Genomic DNA, 22328 nt, shown 5'->3' with positions numbered 1-22328 from the left:
CGACCTTAGAGGGTATAGCTAATGAGCTACATCGACCAGCGAGAAAAATATTTCCTAGACGTAGTGTGGTTACACGGTTTATTGACGACCTATGGCAAGCTGATTTAATGGATATGCAATCTCATTCTAAAAAAAATTACGGTTTTAAATTTATATTAGTTGTTATAGATACATATAGCAAATATGTATTTGTGGAACCGCTGAAAAATAAATCAGCAAAAGAATGTACAAAAGGAATGGTTAATATATTGAAAAAAGCTAATCCGAAATTTTTACAGACAGATAATGGTACAGAATTTTATAATACTCAATTTCAAGATTTAATGAAAAAATATAAAATTAAACATTACAGTTCATACAGTGTTATTAAATGTTCAATCGCAGAACGTGTGATACAAACACTTAAAAATAATATATATAAACATTTCACTGCAACAGGTACATGGAATTGGTATAATACAATATCAAAAATTATAAATAACTATAATAATACAAAACATAGAACAATCAAATGCACACCTAATGAAGCTCGAATGGATACAAACAGAATTAAATTTAGTACATATAAAAATTTACAAACATTGTATAAACCAAAATTTAAAGTTAGCGATAAAGTACGAATATCTAAGTATAAACATATATTTAGTAAAGGATATACCCCGAATTGGACAACGGAAATATTTACAGTTTCAAAAGTTTTACAGACAAATCCAGTAACTTATCAACTAAAGGATGAATCAAACAATATAATCTTAGGTGGTTTTTATGAACAGGAAATTAAATTAACTAATTTTCCAAACACCTTTCTTATTTAACGTATTGTGAAAAAAGTTGGGAATAAAATGTTTGTTAAATGGTTGGGTTTTGATTCAAGTCAAAATTCGTGGATAACATCATCAGATATTTTTAAATAATAATTTTTTATGTATAACATGTAATACTTTTATAATAAATGCCAGAAAAAAGTTGAAATAATTATTTGTTTTCAGTTTGTAATTTTTTTAAAAACAAAAAAAAAAAAAAATTTACTTCACTACCGTTTGATAGCGCTTTCTGTTTATACCGATTGGAGATTTATCAAGTCTTTTTTTTCTTTAATTATATAATTTATCTAGTTTGTAGTGACCATAAGCCAAAGTATTTATCCCGTCGTCATTTATATAACGTTTATCGTCATTAGCGCTTAGAACAAGTTTGTTCATTGTTTTCGATTGAACAACATGTTTGTTTGATTGGATAAAATTCATGACCCTGTGAGTTAATTTATCTTTAACAGATAAATGGTTTATAAAAGCGTGTAGTATATCCTTATAATTTTCGAATTGCATATGTTTTTTAATAATATATTTCTTTACGCCTATTGCTTTTTTTTCCTCAGTACCGTCTACAGTTTTGTACGCATATAATTTCGGTCTTAATGAAACGAATTCTTTAAGTATAATTCCTTTCAATTCATCCTTGAAAAAGCCTGGCTGACTTTTATGTAATTCGCTAAAACAATAATGGTCTTTGGGATAGTTAGATGTATCAAAATATGGTAATAAATCATTTTTTAAATCATTGAAAAAATTTGTAGTTTGAATAGCGTATATCAAGGAATCAGTATCCGAATATAAAGAACTAATTTTAGTACCATACCTTTTCTTCATGACATTATAGTGAAAATCGTACATAAATGTTTTCGAAACGTCTAAAATTGCAAATCCCACATAAATTGCCTTATCGAATTTAATAGTTTCCTTATGTTGGTGAATAGCCATGAGATTTTTAGAGTATATAGTTCTGTCTTTAAAACTAGTTTTTGTCATTAGTTTATTCGCTTTTTTTTCTGATGAAACCAGTTTTATAGAAGTTCTTGCTCGGACATTCTCCATACATTTACCAAAAACGCTATTAATTAACAACTTCCAGAAATTTTTTTCAAACTCATTTTTTGCTTCTGCTCTCATTTTTGTACAGAACTCAATGTATGATGCCATCCATTTTTTTTGTGAAAAGCGGATAGCTCGATGAATTTTTACTAATTTAAGACCGTGAGAAATCGCTTGTTTTAAATTTTTGTAATGTACAATATAGTTTTTTTTCGGTGATAGAGTAGTTAACAATTTCTCAACTTTCGAATTCGGTGGGCATTCGTTAAACGGTAAAAACGGAAAATCATTATGGGTTTTATGTAAATGTTTAGGGTACTCGATATCAACTTCTAATATATATCCTACTTCAGAATCTTCAGAAATTTTAGTTACATCTATGTCGAGATCATCAACCCATTCAAAATCTTTAAAAGGTAGTTCTGTCAACATAGACTTTCCATATAAATTTACACAGTCGAGATATGTAATCCAAGTAATCGGTTCATTCGAATTATAGTCCAATCCTTCAATATTTGGTATGTTTGCTTTAGCATATCTTTTAGTTGATTGACAAATACCGCCTCGGATTGATTTTTCGAAGTAGAGTAACATATTATAATCCTTTAACCTCTCTAATTTAACCTTTGTATACTTAAGCATACAATCAAAAGCAAATCCAGGGGCAGTCATATAATGAGCAGGATCTATTCTGAGAGTAGATAAACATATGTCTCTAAAATTTTCGAACACGTCAGCTAGTATGGTAACATCAGTTTTTAAATAAAGATCGCTATATTCACCCAAAGTCTTTACGTCAAATGTATTCCATACATTTTTTGCATGTCTATAATCTTCATCACTAATTTGTTCATCTGTTAACGAGTTATAAAATTCAAGCTTTGATGGTAAAAAAGCATTGTCTAATTTACTCCAACTATCGACATATTCGTAAGGGAAGACTCCTTTCCGTGTAACTAAATCTAATGATTTGATTGAAAATATTTTTAGGGTTTCTCTAAACCTCAACTTATCTTCAGATAAATTGGCTGCAAGTTTACTTAGCGACTCACTCATAAAACGGAATGTATCGACAAATTTAATACTAAATCTAGGTGCGATTTCCTTGCTAAAGGATATATATTTTTCCGATGAATTAGGAATAATATGAATATCTTTATCATCGCAACCTAGTTCCCGAATTATGAAGTGACTATCATAAGATAAATTATGAAAGAATATTGGAACGAACGATGGACTAGTTATTTCGAAATTACATTGAAGACAGAGACATTGCCTATATTTGCCAGTAAAATGACAGTGATCTCGAACTTTAACCAAATTATTGTTTTTAAAATGTTTTGAACATTTTTGACAGAACTTGGTTCTTTGAAAACGTTGTTCCTCTTTATCAGTTAATTTGTCCATCGGTGTATTAATTTGATAAATTTTATTAATTTCATTTCCAATATCGATCATATTTTTCATAAATTTTTTTGCAGCTTTCTTACCTCTATAAATAATTACTTTCGTCGGAATTTCAAACTGTTTTACCAGCTCTTTCGATATAATACTATAGTCAACTTTTACATAAAACCCATAGCTCATAATTTCATGTAAATGTGTAACATGAGTTTTCTGATTTTTTTGTTTTTTACGTCTATTAATGAATTTATTAGGTTGTTTAGGAGTTAATATACATTCAAAATCTGCATAAATGACAAATGGAATCCTCTGCGTTTTTTTATAACCTTTGAAATAGATGAAATCATCATCCCCCTCTTCAAACATTATAGGCCTCCCCAACGGATTCTTTCCACAATTGCGTCGATGTTCATTTAATCCTTCTACACCCCAAAGCTTACTTTTGCACGGTTGAGTACCAAAAGTTGTGAAACATCTCTTACAAATAATTAGCTTCGAACAATTTTTCGTTTTCTGACTTCTGATTAATCTTGAAAAATTATGAATATAGCAATAATGCGATGTTTCATCATTATTATACAAAAATAGGTCAAAATGATCATTTCTTTCGGTATTACATACATACAAGGGAAAAATAGTTTTTTTGTCATTCAAACTATAAATATTTATTGAAATATTGTTTATACGTTCAAATTTAGGTATCTGACTGATTGGTGTTGGAAAATCAACACATTTAAAATTTAAACTACTTTTTAACTCTAACATCTTAAAATATTTTTCATGAAAATTAGTTTTATTAGAGCGATTATCAAACTTGGATAATAATGCATATTTAAAACATTTATTATCACTATTTTTCACATTAATAATCGCTCTTTTATCTTTAATATGCTTAGGTAAATCAATATATGTTCCTCCTTTAAGAGGATTCACTATATTGATTCTCAACTGTAATGTTTCTATTACCTTAAGCGTCCATCCAGAACCTTTCTGTGTAAAATCTGTCTCTTCCCGCAACAATTTATTGAACATATCGTTTAGTATTTTTTTAAAATTAGATGAATTACATGCAAGAACATTAAAAGTTTTGAATGCAATATCCTGTACTTCTTGTGTAATAATTCTTTCGTAAACACTATCCACGACTAAATTAAATTTTATAGATGTATTTTTACACGATTCTTTTAACTTAAAAATTAATTTCTCTGAAATATAGTTAAAAAAAAGCGTGTAATCTATAAAATCCAATGTATTTTTTATGATAAAAGTTTTCGAGCATTTTTTAAATCGTTCAATTTCGAATAATTCTTTATCAGTAGAAATTGTCCGCTGGCATTTTCTCACCGTTTGTCTTTTCATGATGAAACTGTAATAGAATATATAAAAAAAAAAAAATATAATAATGTAGAAAGATCATTTTATTTAAAATATCATTCAAATAAATTAATACATTTAGAATATATTTACAAAACATAAAAAATAAAAAAAGCTGTTTTGAGGTGAAAAAATAATGAATGAAAACAAGAAAATTATGAATTACTATTAACCATTGTTCATATAATTGTACTGTGCATATAATATAGATAATTCTTTTCGAATATTTTTTTCACGTTTCTTATCTGTATGTAGCAAATGTAAATAATCATTTGCAATCTTTTTTTTTTCATTCATTATTTTTTTTTGTTTTAAACCCGCTTTTTTTATTTTTATATCAATAATTTTAATTTTTTTTTTAAATTCTACTGCTGCCTCATCCATTGCTTGATCAATTTGCTCGGCCTTTCGGATAACATCGTTAATTTCATCCATAATAAATGATTTTGATTCCATTTTTTATTTTTTATTTTTTATTTTTTTATTCTGAAAATGTCATAGTTTTTTTTATACACTAACTGATAGTAATAAAAAAAATAAAATAGTGTATATTAATTAGTGAATAATACTTATAATAATAGACTAGCTTATGTATTCACACATATGTATAAATATTATCAACAAATTAAAATAAATTATGGTTATACATCATCTATAAACATTAGTTTGTGATTATTATGTTAAGTTTACTTCAATTAATAAATAAAACATTTTTTTTGTATGGTTGGTATATTTAGCTTATTTACAATTAAATAATTGAACAAAAAACTTTTAATTTAGAATGTTTATTTATTTACATGTGTCTATCATCAAATTATTTTTTAAACATAAACATAATAAATACAATACTTTATATTAAAAAAATATAATCTTATTTTGTTTTTAACAGATTGTACCCAATTCCTGTAACTGATAATTAAGATTTTGTATCTGCATATTAAAATTATTTATACATTGCCAATAGTCGGTACATCTAGAACGATAAAATATAAGGATCTTTTCTTTCTCTTCTTTTAAAAAAAGCAATTTTTCTTTTAATACACATGTATGTATATAATATTCGTTAATATAAGTTACATTGAGAGAAGGAGAAGGACTTATTCTAGTTAAAAACAATTGATATTTTATATTTTTAATATTTTTTTTATTCTGTTTAAGTCTCCATCTTCTCATGAAATGGTCTTTTTCATCCGTTTCTGTATAACTTTCAATCATTTGTTTATAATAGTCTATTTCGTTTAAAATATCATTGTGAGAATTCATTATTTAAAATGGTTAAAAAAATGTTAGAACTAATATATATAAAGAAATATGTTAAAAAAAAAAAAATCTGATAATTAGAAACTGGTTCCTATATCAACTAGCATTGGATATAATTTAAAGTTAGCTGATAATCAAGTTTTATATCATGTTATTCAATAAATATAATCATTTACAAACTGTATACGGAATACAAACTTGTTTTTAAACGTATCCCTACTTTTTAGCATTTTTTAATCATTAAATATACATTATGGTAGTTAAAATGACTATAATATATCAGTCAGCATAGTGAATAATTTAATGTAAGCTAATATGTCTATATTTTATATATTATAATAATCAAGTTTTTATATTATGTTATTCATATAATTATAATCATATACATACTGTATACACTTGTTTTTTTTCAACTTATTTCAACTTTCTAACATTTTTTTAACCATTTAATATACAACATGATAAACATAGATATTTTAATTAATCAACCTTTTAAATTTAAAAAAAAAAATTAATTATAAAAACCTTGTACATTTAATATTAAAATTACTAATAAAACTATTGAATATCGGTTCATTATAACCACTTATAACCACTTCCCTAAACGCTTATGTTATGTTATGTTTTTTGCTATCGTGTATTATTTTTCGTTTAAAAACTAGTAAAGATGTGGAGTTTTAGATTCGATAAGATGATTTTTTTTTTTTTTTAAATATATAAATAATGAAATAAATAGGTACTTACATTAAAGTATTTTCTAATGTTTAGAGACGAATGACTGTTGATGATGCCGGTGTTGGACTGGTAAACTATGTAGGTTTGAAGTATTTTCCAATGTTGAGTGATGAACCCTTATTGATGATGTCGATGCTGGACTGGTAAACTTGGTAGGATTGAAGTATTTTCAATATTCGATGGTGAATGACTGCCGCTTGTTGTTGCTGGTAGAGAACACAAGCTGGACTGATATCGTTTGACTATCAAATGCTGCGTTATATAGTCGAGAATCATCTCCTACTTTCCTAGTTATCGTTTAAAACTTACATTCTATTCGAAGAAATCGTATGACCTGTTCATGTAATATTAATTTTAAAAACAACTAAGTTATTTTGTAGTAATAGTAATTATAATATATAATGTATGTATTGGTGTTGACCGTAGTCCGGAATATTCATTTAAAAATAGCTAGGTCAAATTTTAGGGCGTTGTCCGAATAAAAACTAGTATCGATAGGAGGTCGTATAAGACCGTTGGCGGAATAAAACTGGGCGTTGTCCGAATAAAAACTAGTATCGATAGGAGGTCGTATAAGACCGTTGGCGGAATAAAACTGATATTAATAAGAGGACAAATTAAGGGCGTTGGCTGGTTTAATGAACATTGCTATGAATATTCCACATTTCAAAGTATCTATGGTAGTGGAAACATTACAGTATATAAGGCTAGCGTATTAACAGCAATATTACAGTCAACATTCAGCAACTAGAACTTCTTCATCATCTATAACAATTCAGCTTCAAGATGTCTTACAGAACTTCGATCATCGATTCCGGATCAGAGGTTAGTAATTGAATCACTTTAATAACTAAAGCAAATTGGAGGTCAGTCGTAAAACTACTCAACGCTATGGTTATAATAAATTCGTGGTTGATTATAACTTTATTTTAAACATAATATTAAAATTAAATAATAATTAGAGTGTGACTGTAACGTTGCTCAATATTGTTTTAGAGATCGGCTGTAAGCCACTCATACATTTATAGTTATTCACCTTAGTTTATGTTTTATAGAACGAATTTGAGTCCCTGGACACAAAAAAGCCTTCTACTTCAAAGCAGGTCAAAACATCGTTAAAAAGAGGGGCTGAAAAAACAGTAGACAAAAAAAACAAAAAAAAACAGATGAAAACAGTAAGATAAATAATAATTTATCATATTAATACTTTATCTAATATTCTAAGGTTATGAATTATGGCATGAATTTATTTATTTGTTTTTTTTTTTTAGAGTTCATCATACAGAGAAATTCTCGAAGAGAAATTGCGGGCGGAAGAATTTGATGAAGAGATTTTTAATTCTGTCACTTTTCGTCAGGGAGATGGTTTGGCTACCATCAAAAGCCAATTTAATCCAGACGAAAAGCCGACGGATTATTGGACGATAACACATTACAAGTGTGCGAATATACACAACGTCCCAACAAAGGAAAGGTAAAGACTAGACTTTGGTTTATTTTTTAATTAAAAAACTATTGCTAAATGAAAAAAATCATTAGTTTTTATTCACTGCCAAACTGATTGAATAATTAATTTATGTTGCAGGTGGCGACACTCTGAGGCATCTGTCAAGGTGACGACATCGGACAAGTCAAAAGATCAGACTCTCAATACAAGTTTAAACGAGACCATGCAGGTTATATTTGATGTAATTTTGAAAGACCCGGAACGTCGTACAATAAGAAATAAATTAGCCGCATGAAAAAAAAAAAAATGTAGTATAAAAATATTTTTATTTATTTAATAAAAAAACAATACATAAATATAAATGAATTTGTATTATATCATACTATTAAGTCCTGTAAAATCATGTCAGACATTACATTAAAATGAAATTGTAAAATCTCATACAAAAATGAAGTGTCATCGTTTTGTAGATGAGAATAATAACTAAAATCATAGTTCTGTATATACTGGTTTGTGAATTCGTTTCTCTGGCAACTGATGGGCAAACCACGGACATCGTTTTTAATCAGTTCGTAAGCTGCATCGAATGTTGTTTGAAAACTCGGTAGACGTTTCTGTTTTTCTGCGATATAAAGGTCGACACAATGTTGAAGTTGTTTTAGTCTGCAGAAATCTATATGCGAGAGTGTAATATAATCATCATTTATATGCAAGGTTATTGAACTCTGCTTCACATTAATTGAATATGTAAAGTTCTCAGTAATTTTTACACGTCTACACCTGGTATGTAAGTTGTTAGTAATTGAAATGTAATTAGATTCAGACATGAGCGTACACCATTGCTCTAAATTTAATGTAATAATTTTTTTCGTTAACTTACACTCTAATAACACAATAATTGAAATTTGTTTGCTGATTAATAGTCCAACCGTAACACTCTTCTTACCAAATGGACGTATGTCAAATACCGATTTTGACACAATTACCGGTAGACCCATAACAAATTAAAGTTCTTTTCTTTTTAATAATTAAAAAACCTTTAAACTATAAACGTAATTATTTTTTTTAAAAATTTGATGTAATATAACCGATGAGGGATATACTTTGAACTGAAAGCGTTTTTACTTTGCAAGCGTATTATATACTAAACTTGATAGATAAAAAAAAAAAAAATGCAAAAAATGTGAACGTATAGCATAGTCGGCTACTGCATGTAGTAGAGGGGAGAATTACATATACTTACCTGTTACCTGAAAACATTTAAATTATTGCTACACGCGCTAACCCACTAGGCTATACGTTCACGAGATATTAAATCAAATATTAACACATATAAGTTGTTTTAAAAAATCAACATTTATTTTCATTTACTATAACATAATATAATAAAAAAACATGATTAACAAACGGTATCGTATGACCCAGTTTCACAATTACAAATATGTTCGGTTTTACAATATTTACTTAATATGTTTTGAACATATTGATTACCTTTCATTAATAACACATATAAACACCTTGGGCTGAATCTGCAATGTTCAATCCATGGATCGTCCAGCCTTTCCCAGTTATGAAGAATAAGTCCGCAACAAAAGCATTCTACAACATCATCCACTCCTGAATATTTTAAGCCACATTCAGACAATGTATATTTATTTTGAAAAGTATTTTTTGGGAATAATTTGAATGTTTTAAATCTTGATGAAAACGAAGAAAATTCTGGATGAACTGCAGCCGGATTATTTCGTATACGATAAACTAATGATTGAAAATCATTTGAACATTTTTGAAAGTTCATTTTTGAAAAAAATTTATAAATTGTAAAACAATTTAATGAAATTTTAAGAAAATAAAGTAAAATGAGACACAACTTGAGTAAACGGCGGATCATTGACGACTGAATATAAAAAACGATTAGCTTATAACTCAAAAGTATATAAATTAAAAAAAAATATAGACATTCATTAATTAGATAAATTACAGTGAAACCAACCTAAATGAAAAAAAAATGTGAATATATAGTAATATTTAGTAATTATAATTTCAGTTTTATAATAAGGCTTGTGTTCTGTATTTTAAATAATTATTCCATTTTAGTAATAAGGTTTGTTGAGAAAAAAACCATTTAGCATGTACACTGTAAATATTTGGACAAAACTGACTTTGAGTGTGCAAACTCTTCATAATTTTTACACGGTAAAATTATTGTGTCCAAGGGGGACATCCTCCCTTGAACGGTGTGAAATTACCGTGTAAAAAGTGTACAAATTCTTCATAATTTTTACACGGTAAAATTATTGTGTCCAAGGGGGACATCCTCCCTTGAACGGTGTGAAATTACCGTGGTGACATAAAAAGTAGACTGTGAACATACAAATGTATACTACTTATGTAAAATGTGTTTAAATAGTTTTGATACAGAAAATAAGTTAAATGAACATAAACATTATTGTGCTAATAATAAAGCTGCTAAAATAGTTCTACCAAAACCCTATAATAAAACTTTAGTATTTGAAAAATATAATAATTCCTTAAGAGTACCTTTTGTGGTTTTTGCTGACTATGAATGTACTCTTAAACCAATATATACTTGTCAACCAAATGATACAGAGTCTTTTACTAATTGTTATCAGAAACATATACCCAATAATTTTTGTTATTATATTAAATATAGTAATGGTGATTATAAACCTCCTGTAACATATTCTGGTCCAAACGTAGCTCAAGTATTTTATGAATGTATGAAAAATGAAGAAATAAGTATTTCTGAAATATATGATAAAATAGTTCCTATGAAATCATTGAATGAAGAACAATTAAATAATTATTATAATAAATCTAATAAATGTCATATTTGTGAAAGATATTTAAGTGAAATACCTCCAATGTTAGAGAAAAAATTTAAAATATATAAAAACACTATTGAATATTATAAAAATACTGATGATGTTAAAAAATTTAAATTGTATGAAGATAAACTTAAAAACGAAATAGAAAATAAAAATAAAAATATGAGAAAAGTTCGGGATCATGACCACTTAACTGGAGAATATAGAGGAGCAGCACATTCTATCTGTAATCTTAACTACCGAAATCCACGTTTTATTCCAATTGTTTTTCATAATCTTTCAGGTTATGATGCCCATCTATTTATAAAAGAATTTGGGAACGATAATGAACAAATAAAAATGCTCGCAAATAATGAGGAAAAATATATTTCTTTTTCAAAAATTATACCACGTGTAGTAACTAGGAATGGCAAAGACATAAAAATATCTACAGAATTAAGATTTATAGATTCATTCAAATTTTTACCCAGTTCTTTAGACAAGTTAACAAATAATTTAAGAAATGATTCGAAATTAAATTTAAAAAATAAATTTAAAGAACTTAGTAAATATTTTCCTGAAGAACATTTAGATTTAGTTACTAGAAAGTTAGCTTATCCCTATGAGTATATGGATTGTGAAGAAAAATTTAATGAAACATGTTTACCTCCTATTGAAAAATTTTATAGTTCTCTCATTGATAAAAATATAACTAAAGAGGAATATGAAAACTCACAGAAAATTTGGAAAGTGTTTAATATACAAAATATGCGTGAATTCACTAGTTTATATAATAAGATCGATGTTTTATTATTAACAGACATAATAGAAAATTTTAGAGATATTTCTTTAAAAAATTATAAATTAGATCCTATGTGGTATTTTACAACACCAGGATTTGCATGGGATTGTATGTTAAGAATGACAAACGTAAAATTAGATTTATTAACAGATATAGATCAAATATTGTTGTTTGAAAATGGAATCAGAGGTGGTTTATCTCAATGTAGTCAAAGATATTCAAAAGCAAATAATAAATATATGGGAGATAAATTTAAAAAAAAAGAGGAATCAATATTTTTAGAATACTTGGATGCAAATAATCTTTACGGTTGGGCAATGAGTAAATATTTACCTACTGGAGATTTCAAATGGGTTGATAATCTAAATGATTTTGATGTAATGAATATTTCTGACAAATCATCTAAAGGTTATATTTTAGAAGTCGATTTAACTTATCCTGAAGAACTTCATGATCTACATTCAGATTTCCCTTTAGCACCGGAAAGACATTTTGATGACAAACAACTCCCAAAATTATTAACAACTTTGTATGATAAGAAAAAATATATAATACATTATGAAACACTAAAATTATATATTAAATTAGGTTTAAAAATAGAGAAAATTCACAGAGTTTTAGAATTTAGTCAATCTCCTTGGTTAAAAGTTTATATTGATTTTAATACTAATCTTAGATCAGAAGCTAAGAATGATTTTGAAAAAGAATTTTTCAAATTAATGAATAATAGTGTTTATGGACGTACTATGATGAATGTTCGAAATCATGTTGATATAAGATTATGTTCTAATGCACTCCAAGTAGAAAAATTAATTGCAAAACCAAATTTTGATCGAAGAACAATTTTTACTGAAAATTTAGCTGCAGTACATATGAAAAGATGTGAAATAACTTTCAATCAACCAATATATGTAGGAATGTGTATTTTAGATTTATCTAAAATGTTAATGTATGATTTTTATTATAATATAATTAAACAAAAATATGGAAATAGAGTTAGATTGTTATATACAGATACAGATTCACTTATATTAGAAATAAAAACTAATGATTTTTATCAAGATATGAAAATTATGTTAGATCATTTTGACACTTCAGATTATCCAAAAGATAATATTTATGGTTTACCTTTAGTTAACAAAAAAGTCTTAGGCAAGTTTAAAGATGAATTAAATGGAAAAATTATGACTGAATTTATAGGTTTAAGATCCAAATTATATTCACATCGAATCTTAGATTCTGAAAAAGAAATTAAAAAAGCTAAAGGTGTTAAAAAAAATGTTGTGGAAAATAAAATATGTTTTAATGATTTTGAAAATTGTTTACTAACAAAAAAATCAAAATATGTTAAACAAAATTTATTTAGAACTAAGAAACATGATATTTTTACTGTAGAACAAAACAAAAAAGCTTTAAGTGTTTATGATGATAAAAGATTTATTTTAGAAAATGGTATTGATACATTAGCTTGGGGACATTATAAAACAAAAATAGACAGAAATGATTTTGTAGACCATCTCAATACACTAATTAGAAATCAAAATCAAAAAGATTAGAAAAATATATAATAATAACGTGTGCCCCATTTGGGTGAGTGTTAAATATATAAGTTTTTAATACATTTTTTCATTTAGATTTTAATTATTAATATCATAAGTTTTGTGAAAAATATTTTAATTATTATTGCATCTAGATTTTAATTATTAATATCATAAGTTTTGCGAAAAATATTTTAATTATTATTGCATTTCGATTTTTATTTTTAATAATTAAGTTTTGCGGAAAATATTTTAATTATTATTGCATTTCATAAGTTTTGCGAAAAATATTTTAATTATTATTGCATTTAGATTTTCTGATCTTTTTACACATTGTTTTCTTTGTGATCTTTTATTGATATAATATGGACTGCGCCAGGAATGGTATATATATACTACTAACGCTTATATGAACATTTTTTGGTCTTGGGGTACATCATTTCAAATTATAGAAACTAGAAATCAATAATTACGTTAATATTAACGTTATTCATTAATGGGGGACATCATTTCAAATTAAAAAAAACATAATTTGTTGACAAATAAGACTTCAGACAATTGCAAATACATTGAGCACCTATGGATAGATTAGTTGAACCCAAAACTAGAATTTAGAACTCAATTATTACGTTTATATTAACATTTTTCATTAATGGGGTACATCATTTCAAATTAAAAAAATACATTATATGTAGATGAAAAAGACTTCAGACAATTGCAAATACATTGAGCACCTATAAATAGATTAGATGAACCCAAAACTAGAATTAAGAAATAAATCATTACGTTAATATTAACGTTATTCATTGATGGGTTACATCATTTCAAATTAAAAAAAAATATAATTTGTTGACAAATAAGACTTCAGACAATTGCAAATACATTGAGCACCTATGGATAGATTAGTTGAACCCAAAACTAGAATTTAGAACTCAATTATTACGTTTATATTAACATTTTTCATTAATGGGGTACATCATTTCAAATTAAAAAAAAACATAATTTGTTGACGAATAAGACTTCAGACAATTGCAAATACATTGAGAACCTAAAGATAGATTAGTTGAACCCAAAACTAGGTTTAAGAACTCAATTATTACTTTTATATTAACATTTTTCATTAATGGGGTACATCATTTCAAATTAAAAAAAAAAACATAATTTGCTGACGAATAACACTTCAGACAATTGCAAATACTTTTATCCACGATACATAAACTAGATGATCAGAAAACTAGAATTTAGAACTCAATATTAACGCTTATATGAACATTTTTTGGTCTTGGGGTACATCATTTCAAATTATAGAAACTAGAAATCAATAATTACGTTAATATTAACGTTATTCATTAATGGGGGACATCATTTCAAATTAAAAAAAACATAATATGTTGAAGAATAAGACTTTAGTCAATTGCAAATACATTGAGCACCTATGGATAGATTAGTTGAACCCAATATTAGAATTTAGAACTCAATTATTACGTTAATATTAACTTTATTCATTGTTGGGGTACATAATTTCAAATTTATAAAAAACATTATTAGTTGACGAATAAGACTTCAGAAAATTGCAAATACATTTATCCACTATACATAAACTAGATGATCAGAAAACTAGAATTTAGAACTTAATATTAACGCTTATATGAACATTTTTTAGTCTTGGGGTACATAATTTCAAATTTATAAAAAACATAATAAGTTGATGAATAAGACTTCAGACAGTTGCAGATACATTTTTCAAATATAGATAAACTAGTTGATCTGAACACTAGAATTTAGAAGTCATTAATTACGTTAATATTAACAATTTCATTGTTGAGGTACATATTTCAAATTAAAAAAAAACATAATAAATGACATTTCTTAAATCTCTCGATTTCAAATAAACCTTCGTCAGAAGATGACATCCGCTCGCGTTTTGTAACCGTTTTTCTTTTCATTATGAAACTGAAAAAATAGATTAAATAAAAAAAAACATAGGTAAAAGCAATCATAATATTGTAAATTTATTATAACATCAACTTCTTTTTTTTTAAATCTTATGCAAGCAATTCAGAATATTGTTTTCAAAATATAAAAAAAGTATTAATTCTTAATTATTACAAAGAAAAAAAGAATTGGTTAATATAATAAGAAATTACTCAGATTCTAATTCTCTTAACCGATTGTTTAGTTCTGTTAACCGGCACTGAAGATCTGCTTTACATTCACTTGAATATTTTTCGAAACTATTATGTTCATTTATCAATTTATTTTTAAAAACTGTTTTTTTCTTAATACAATCATTAATTTTTGTAAATACTTTTTGAAATGCTTTCCGTTTCTCGATACAATAGCGTTTATTGTCACGCACATGCTGTTCTACTTCTAGAATTCTGCTTTTAACTACGTTTATTTCTGAGTTCATGATTCTGAAAATTACATAGAATTTCAAAACTAACTGTTAATTGATACGTTTTTTTAAATCTAAACCACTTTTCCTAACATTTTTATTGCATTAGTTTTATTTGAACGATTATCAAACTTATCCAGAATTGATGATATAAAACATTTATTATTCTTCAACAGATATTATATACACAGGGATGATATATTTTATTATTTATTACAATATCATTCGATATATTTTTATAATATAAAATAATAAATAATAACAAAATAATTTATTTGTAAAAACAAATTTTATTTTTTGGAAAAACTGAATATTATCAATATTTGTCTAATTGTTCATACAACTCACTAAGACCTTTCTGTATATTTTTTTCACAAAGAAACGCTGTATAATTTGAATTTTTATAATTATTTATCATCGTTTGTTTTTCTTCTTCTAATATTGCTCTTGTCGTTTTCAATCTCGCTTTCAGAATCTTTATATTTATTTCTCTCAAGTTTTTTCTGAAAGTGACTTTGATTTCATCCATGCCGAGGTTGTTTTCGTCACGTTGTTGTAATATGGAGTTGATTTTTTCCAAGATAAGTGACGACTCCATTTTTTTTTTTTTGTTTTTTGTTTTTTTTTTATTCTAGAAAAATTGAATAGAAATAAAATAATGTACAATAATAATAATAATTTATTATTTTATTTTATATTTAACTCTTTTATATAAGAAAAAATTGTGTTAATCATAATTTACTAACATGTTTAACACTTAAAAGCTATGGTTCTCCTTGGGAAAATAATAATATTTCTGTTTTTACAACATATTTCCAAGTAAGGACTACTCTTTCTGCTAATTTCCCTACGACTCCGCCTCTACTTCTTAATTTGTTGACCACTAGACCAATTCCAGTGGCTTCTAAAAGTTCTATAGTCATCGGTAGTTTCGAAAGTTTGTATACACATTCATATATTTGTTCGTTGTCACAGGCCTCATCAGCTCTTACGATTTTTCTGGCGTAATGATTAATCACTCTGACTGACCTATATATATATATATATTTATTTATATAAATGTTTCTTTATTAGGTTAGTTCACATATAAATGCTTATATTATTTTATGAAACCAAGTATAATATAAGCATTTATATCAAAATAAAAATTAACTATGATGGTAGATCGTGTATAAATTATAGTTTTCAATGATTATATTTAGTTTGCAGAAACTAACGAATAATTTAATAATAACGTAAATGAAAAAAACAATACTATATTATAAACTATAAAAAAAGAAAATTACATTGAATACCTATATACATAAATATAAACTTATAATATTATTACTAATTATTCATAACAAATTTAAAAAAAAAAATTTTAACCTGATCTAAATCTTTTGCGCTTAGATTCTGCTGTTGTAATAAAATCTAACCTTTTACCGAAACAGTGTTCTCGCTTACGAAAATTTGTAACATATAAATCACTATATTTTTTACATATATCCATTTTTTCTTCTCTTAATAAGACTAATTTTGCGTTTAAATCTTTTATATAAGAAAAATTTGGGTTAGAGTTTGTTCTACTTAAATAAATAATGAATTTCAGGTTTTTAATTTTTTTTTTGAGATCTTTATATTCATATCTTTCTTTAATCTTATTTTCATCAATCATCTTCGTTAAGGTTACAATTTGTTGTCCATAATATTGAATTTGTTCATTACAAAAATCATATGAATACCAAAAATTCATTATCTGTAATTTTTGACTAAATACATTAGTATAAAATATAAAATATTATATAAATCTAATTATTTAAAGCGATTATTTATAAAACAACGAATGTACGGATATACGTATATATAATAATAACTAATTATATTATTCAAAGCTAAATAAAAAAACTTTAAAAATTAGACAATATAGCATTTATATCATAAAAAATAAAATTTTAGTTGCTAGTGAAGCTACGTCACACGATAATAGAAAAAAACGTGATAGTTTATATGTTAGTTAATAGTAGATAGGGCGATTGTAACTATCGTAGAGTTCGTACGGTAACATTACGTTGTCACGAAAGCAACTACGTGTTTACTATCAACGTGCGACAGTAGCTTTCGAATAATCTTAACGTAAAAGCAATAAAAAAAACATTATAGAAAAAATAATTTAAATTTATATATGTGTATAATATACGTTTTAGGATATATTTTATACAGTCATTAAACATTATTGAATATTTTAATATAATAAAAAAAAATTTTTATATTAAAACATTTTACGTAAGATAATATTACACGTGTAATACAACAATCACGTTATCTATAACAAATATTTATAATCAGCTATAGTATTTTAACATTGATAAAAACAAGGTATCGTGCAACAACTACTAGATAACGGTATCTATAGTTATTATCATGAAAGAGATTGACTATTAAAGATTTTTGAGGTTAGGTAATAATTATCAATATTATTGATGAATGATAAGCCCGATGTTCTATCTTATCTATGTAAATCTATGATAGTATGGTACATCAGTTATCTTCTATACTGTGGACGTGGTGTAATTCATTTTAGTATTATTACTCTATGGTGTAATTATAACGTATTATTGTTACTTGATCATAACTTAACAAAAAAAAGAAAACAGCTTATATTATAGTAGTGACTAAAAGTGAGAGTTGAGAAACCGTCTTTCAACTATTTCTATTTTAATGTTTTTATTTTAAATAATCTATGAAAAAAAATCTTTAAGTCTAAACACTCAATACCCATAGTAATATTATAAAACTGTATTATCATTACAACAATAAATTGTTATTATTCTATTTTATTTTTTAAAAAAAAGAAGTATGATGTTGTAACGGAACAAATATACACTATACTAAAACGGCCATTATCATGGCCAACACATATCACTATAGGGAGGGAAACACGAGACCGTTGATAAAGATTCATTTTTGTCGATGGAAAACGACATCTTGACAACCAGGCAACCATCGGAACGAGGACAGGTTGACTTGCCTAACCATGGGTCGGCAGCCAATCAGAAACCGGAATACATTGGGGAACGGGTATATATACTGGTGCGTTTCCCAATAAACTTCACTTCATTCAAAACCTTCAGACTTTCAACATCTCTAACAAGAACAAACCCGAAGGACCTGAAGCAGCACCAGCCAACGACGATCTTAGAACTGACCACGGCGGAAACGAGCTACCAAGCGCTCTCGTAGTCCCGACGACCACGAGCCACGACGATCCGAAAACCGACAACTGTGGAAACGAGCTACCAAACGCTCTTGCGATACCAACGACCAACGACGATCTACGAATAGCCTGCGGCAGACACGAGATATCAAGCTCTATCACGGTATCGACCGTAAGACTGTCGAGCACGCCGATCTCACAAGCAACGCCGTGACACCACCACAAGACCGTGGCGATATCACTCCTTCGGCATTGACGAGCAGTACCTCCGCCGAACTTATCCCGGTCGACGGCTAATACCGTCGGATTACCGTGGGAGTCAACAAAATCGTCCTTTTCAGGACGACCACACAGAATTCGACCCCTCAAGCGCGCCTGATACGGCCACGCTACCCGAACGAAGTTCATAGACCGAACGCCACTTTTATGAGCGGGCCCGGTAGATCAACTTCATTCTTTCCACTTAACTTGTAACTAATATATCATAACCATTCACATTATTGTACGGGAAACCGACGGCCGGGTGGCCCTCGAACCCCTTCCCCTTGTAAAACTTGTAAATAATTAATCATTCCATAGAAATATACAACAATCTTTTATACCAAAACCCGAAGAAGTTTTTTATTAAACAACGGTGCCACGTGAAGTACGTGCACCGTTTCAATGTTAAATTAAATAATAACAATAAAAAAAAAAATAGTACTTACATAGCTTGTAGAAATTGAGGTACTTTTTCTAAGTATGATGGCTGGTCTATTTGTTAGAGTTGTTTTGACAATCTTTTGAATGGCCGTTGAAGATGTTTGGTAAACTGCTGGCTGGTTGTTGTTTTGGCGAAGAAGACTGTTCTGCTGCTGGCTGCTCTTGGAACTGCTGTTGCTTGAACTGATGACGATAAGCTAAGAAATTCTGGGTCTTATACCCGAAAATAACCCTCTCTTCTCTCATTAGAATTTTTTTGTGATGGATTTAAACATTTCAACTTATTTTACATCCTGTTTTAATATTATAATGGCATTGACATTAAGTAAATGTGAAAACATTTGACTGAGCAGGTTATATTAGCAGCAATTTAGATTCATATAATATAATTGGTTTTTGAGAATGAATGTATACATTCTAATTTATTTTAAATCCTGTTTGTAATAATTTAAATTCATGTAATGTAATTTGCTGTTGTATATGAACATGTTTCAGCACCCATCTAAGGTAAGGTTATTGTAGAAATTTATTCAAGGAGGGTATTGACCATGGTAAAAGGTGAATGTCATAAACATTTGGCTGGGATAGGTTATGTTAGCGTCAATTTAAAGTCATGTAATGTGATTTTGCTGTTGTACCTGTATGTTCATGTTTTAGCAGGTTTCTATAATGTAAGGCTATGACCATTTGTATACTTAATTATTGAAGTAGTGGTAAAAATCTGTGTATAAAAGACAGAGGGAATTCTCTAATATTCACCAGTCTTCAAGATTTCATCCCAGGACAAGAAGCTCAGTTCAACAGAAATACTACCAAAAATAAAATGTCGTACCGTACAATTGCTTCAACTGATTCAGAGGTTAGTAACTACTTAGTAAATATCTTATAACCATAGAAAATTGGAGGCCGGTCGTAACACCACTCAACGCTATGGTTATAATTCTTAAAATAATATTAAATGACTGATTATAACATAGTATATTGGAAGTGCGTCGTAACATTACTCAACGCTTTGGGTATAATTCTTGGGACATAGAAAAAATATATAATGGAAAAAAAACAGTAAAAAATAATATACTATGTTTTATGTTTCACAGAATGAACATTTTAGCGAATCAATTGATATAAGACCGTCTTTTTCAAAAACAAAACCTGGATCAAAACGTTCTGCAGAAAAAACAAGTGTTAAAAAACCTATGAAAAAGAAGCAGAATAAAATGGTAATAAAAATAATATTTTTTCCTAATGATAGCATAAATAATTTTTTTTTTTTTATAGAATGCATCATACAGAGATAATATCAGCGAACGCTTGAGATCAGAAGATTTTGATGTTGAAGTATTTAATTCGCTAACATTCAGACAAGGAGATGGCGTTGTGACAATAAAGACGCCTTTTGAAGAAAAAGGAAAGGATCTTTGGGTGCTAAGTCATTATAAGGTTACTAACATCGAGAATGTACCAGTAAAGGACAGGTAAATACATTGGTTTAAATTAAAAAAACTATTGCTGAATCTGTTTTTTTACTGATTTTATTTACTTTATTTACTTTTGTTTTTAAATAAAATAATTTGTTGTAATAGATGGAAGTTCAGTGAAGCTACTGTTAGATTGTACACGACCGACGAATCAAAAGATCAAACACTTCATACTGGTCTTAATGAGACAATGCAAATTATATTTGATAAATTACTAACCGATCCAAAGCGTCAAACTATTAAAAGCAAGACGGTTGTTTGATTATTATACGGAAAAATGAGTTTCATTTAATAAAACAAAATATTATTATACATGTATGTTTTTATTTGTTCAATACTCAAAGGTCTTGGATAACATAAACCTATAAACTATATAGTATGTCTGAGAAAAAAATTTCTAATTGAAACATTGCTATCAATTCTGTACTATCAAAATTTAATCTACTTATTTACTGAAAACATGTGATAAGAATAAAACATAAAATTTGAAACTAAAACGCATTAAAACTATTCTTTATGATTAAAGGTAACATGTAATTTAAGAAAAAAAAGCAAGTTTATTATTGAATAAAAAGTTTTTATTTTTTAAATAAATAATTATTAAACATATTTATATATTTTATATTATTAGATCTTGTAAAATCATATCGGACAATGTGTTAAAATGAAATTGTAATATTTCATATAAAAATGATGTGTCATCGTTCTGTAAATGATTATAATAATTAAAATCATAGTTTTGAATATATTGGTTGGTAAATTCGTTCCTTTGGCAAGTGGATGGCAGACCACGGACATCATTTTTAATTAGGTCATATGCAGTGTTGAAAGTAATTTGATAATTTGCTAAACGTTTTTGCTTGTCTACCACATACAAATCAATCAAATTCTGTAATTGACGAAGCCGGTACAAATCTACGTGTGTCAAGGTAATATATTCCTCGTTTAGATGTAGGGTAATTGAACTCTGTTTGACATTAATTGAATATGAAAAGGAATCGGTAATCTTTACACGCCTCACCCTGGTATTTAGGTTATTAATAATTGAATTGTAATTAGATTCAGACATCAGTGTGAACCATTCTTCTAAACTTAATGTAATAATTTTCTTTGAAAGTTTACATTCTAATAATAAAATAGTTGAAATCTGCTTATTAATTAGTAATCCAACTGTAATACTTTTCTTGTTAAAAGCTCGGATGTCGAATGTAGACTTACAGACAATTATTGGTGGACTCATAATGAAGTTTTTTTTGCTAAATTTTTTAAAAAAGTACACAGTAAAAAGTAGGATA

The 22328-nt window shown here is 27.2% G+C and overlaps 3 protein-coding genes across 4 annotated transcripts; 2 read left to right on the top strand and 1 right to left on the bottom strand.

The window, feature by feature from the left end:
• Positions 1 to 1070: 1070 nt before the first annotated feature.
• Positions 1071 to 6827, bottom strand: LOC132936680 (uncharacterized). Of its 2 annotated transcripts, none has more exons than XM_061003446.1 (2): positions 6654 to 6789; positions 1071 to 4641 (listed from the first exon to the last, which is right to left on the bottom strand). In XM_061003446.1, exon 2 carries the CDS (start codon positions 4632 to 4634, stop codon positions 1095 to 1097), a length of 3540 nt encoding a protein of 1179 aa, XP_060859429.1. In that variant the 5' UTR covers positions 4635 to 4641; positions 6654 to 6789; the 3' UTR covers positions 1071 to 1094. The 2 variants fall into 2 exon arrangements, 1 of the variants encoding a protein (XP_060859429.1); XR_009663510.1 differs by lacking the exon at positions 1071 to 4641 and adding an exon at positions 4672 to 5135 and having other exon boundaries at positions 6654 to 6827.
• Positions 6828 to 7311: 484 nt separating this feature from the next.
• LOC132936681 (uncharacterized) lies at positions 7312 to 8529 on the top strand. The gene is made up of 4 exons (XM_061003447.1): positions 7312 to 7469; positions 7700 to 7819; positions 7916 to 8118; positions 8230 to 8529. Exons 1-4 carry the CDS (start codon positions 7431 to 7433, stop codon positions 8384 to 8386), a joined length of 519 nt encoding a protein of 172 aa, XP_060859430.1. The 5' UTR covers positions 7312 to 7430; the 3' UTR covers positions 8387 to 8529.
• Positions 8530 to 19814: 11285 nt separating this feature from the next.
• On the top strand, positions 19815 to 21347 carry LOC132935730 (uncharacterized). Its single transcript, XM_061002345.1, has 4 exons — positions 19815 to 20414; positions 20653 to 20775; positions 20834 to 21030; positions 21139 to 21347. Exons 1-4 carry the CDS (start codon positions 20379 to 20381, stop codon positions 21293 to 21295), a joined length of 513 nt encoding a protein of 170 aa, XP_060858328.1. The 5' UTR covers positions 19815 to 20378; the 3' UTR covers positions 21296 to 21347.
• The last annotated feature ends 981 nt before the right edge of the window (positions 21348 to 22328 follow it).

Source organism: Metopolophium dirhodum, chromosome 1 (assembly GCF_019925205.1).
Source record: "Metopolophium dirhodum isolate CAU chromosome 1, ASM1992520v1, whole genome shotgun sequence".
NCBI classification, from domain to species: domain Eukaryota; kingdom Metazoa; phylum Arthropoda; class Insecta; order Hemiptera; family Aphididae; genus Metopolophium; species Metopolophium dirhodum.
This window is presented reverse-complemented; position numbering and strand designations above follow the sequence as displayed.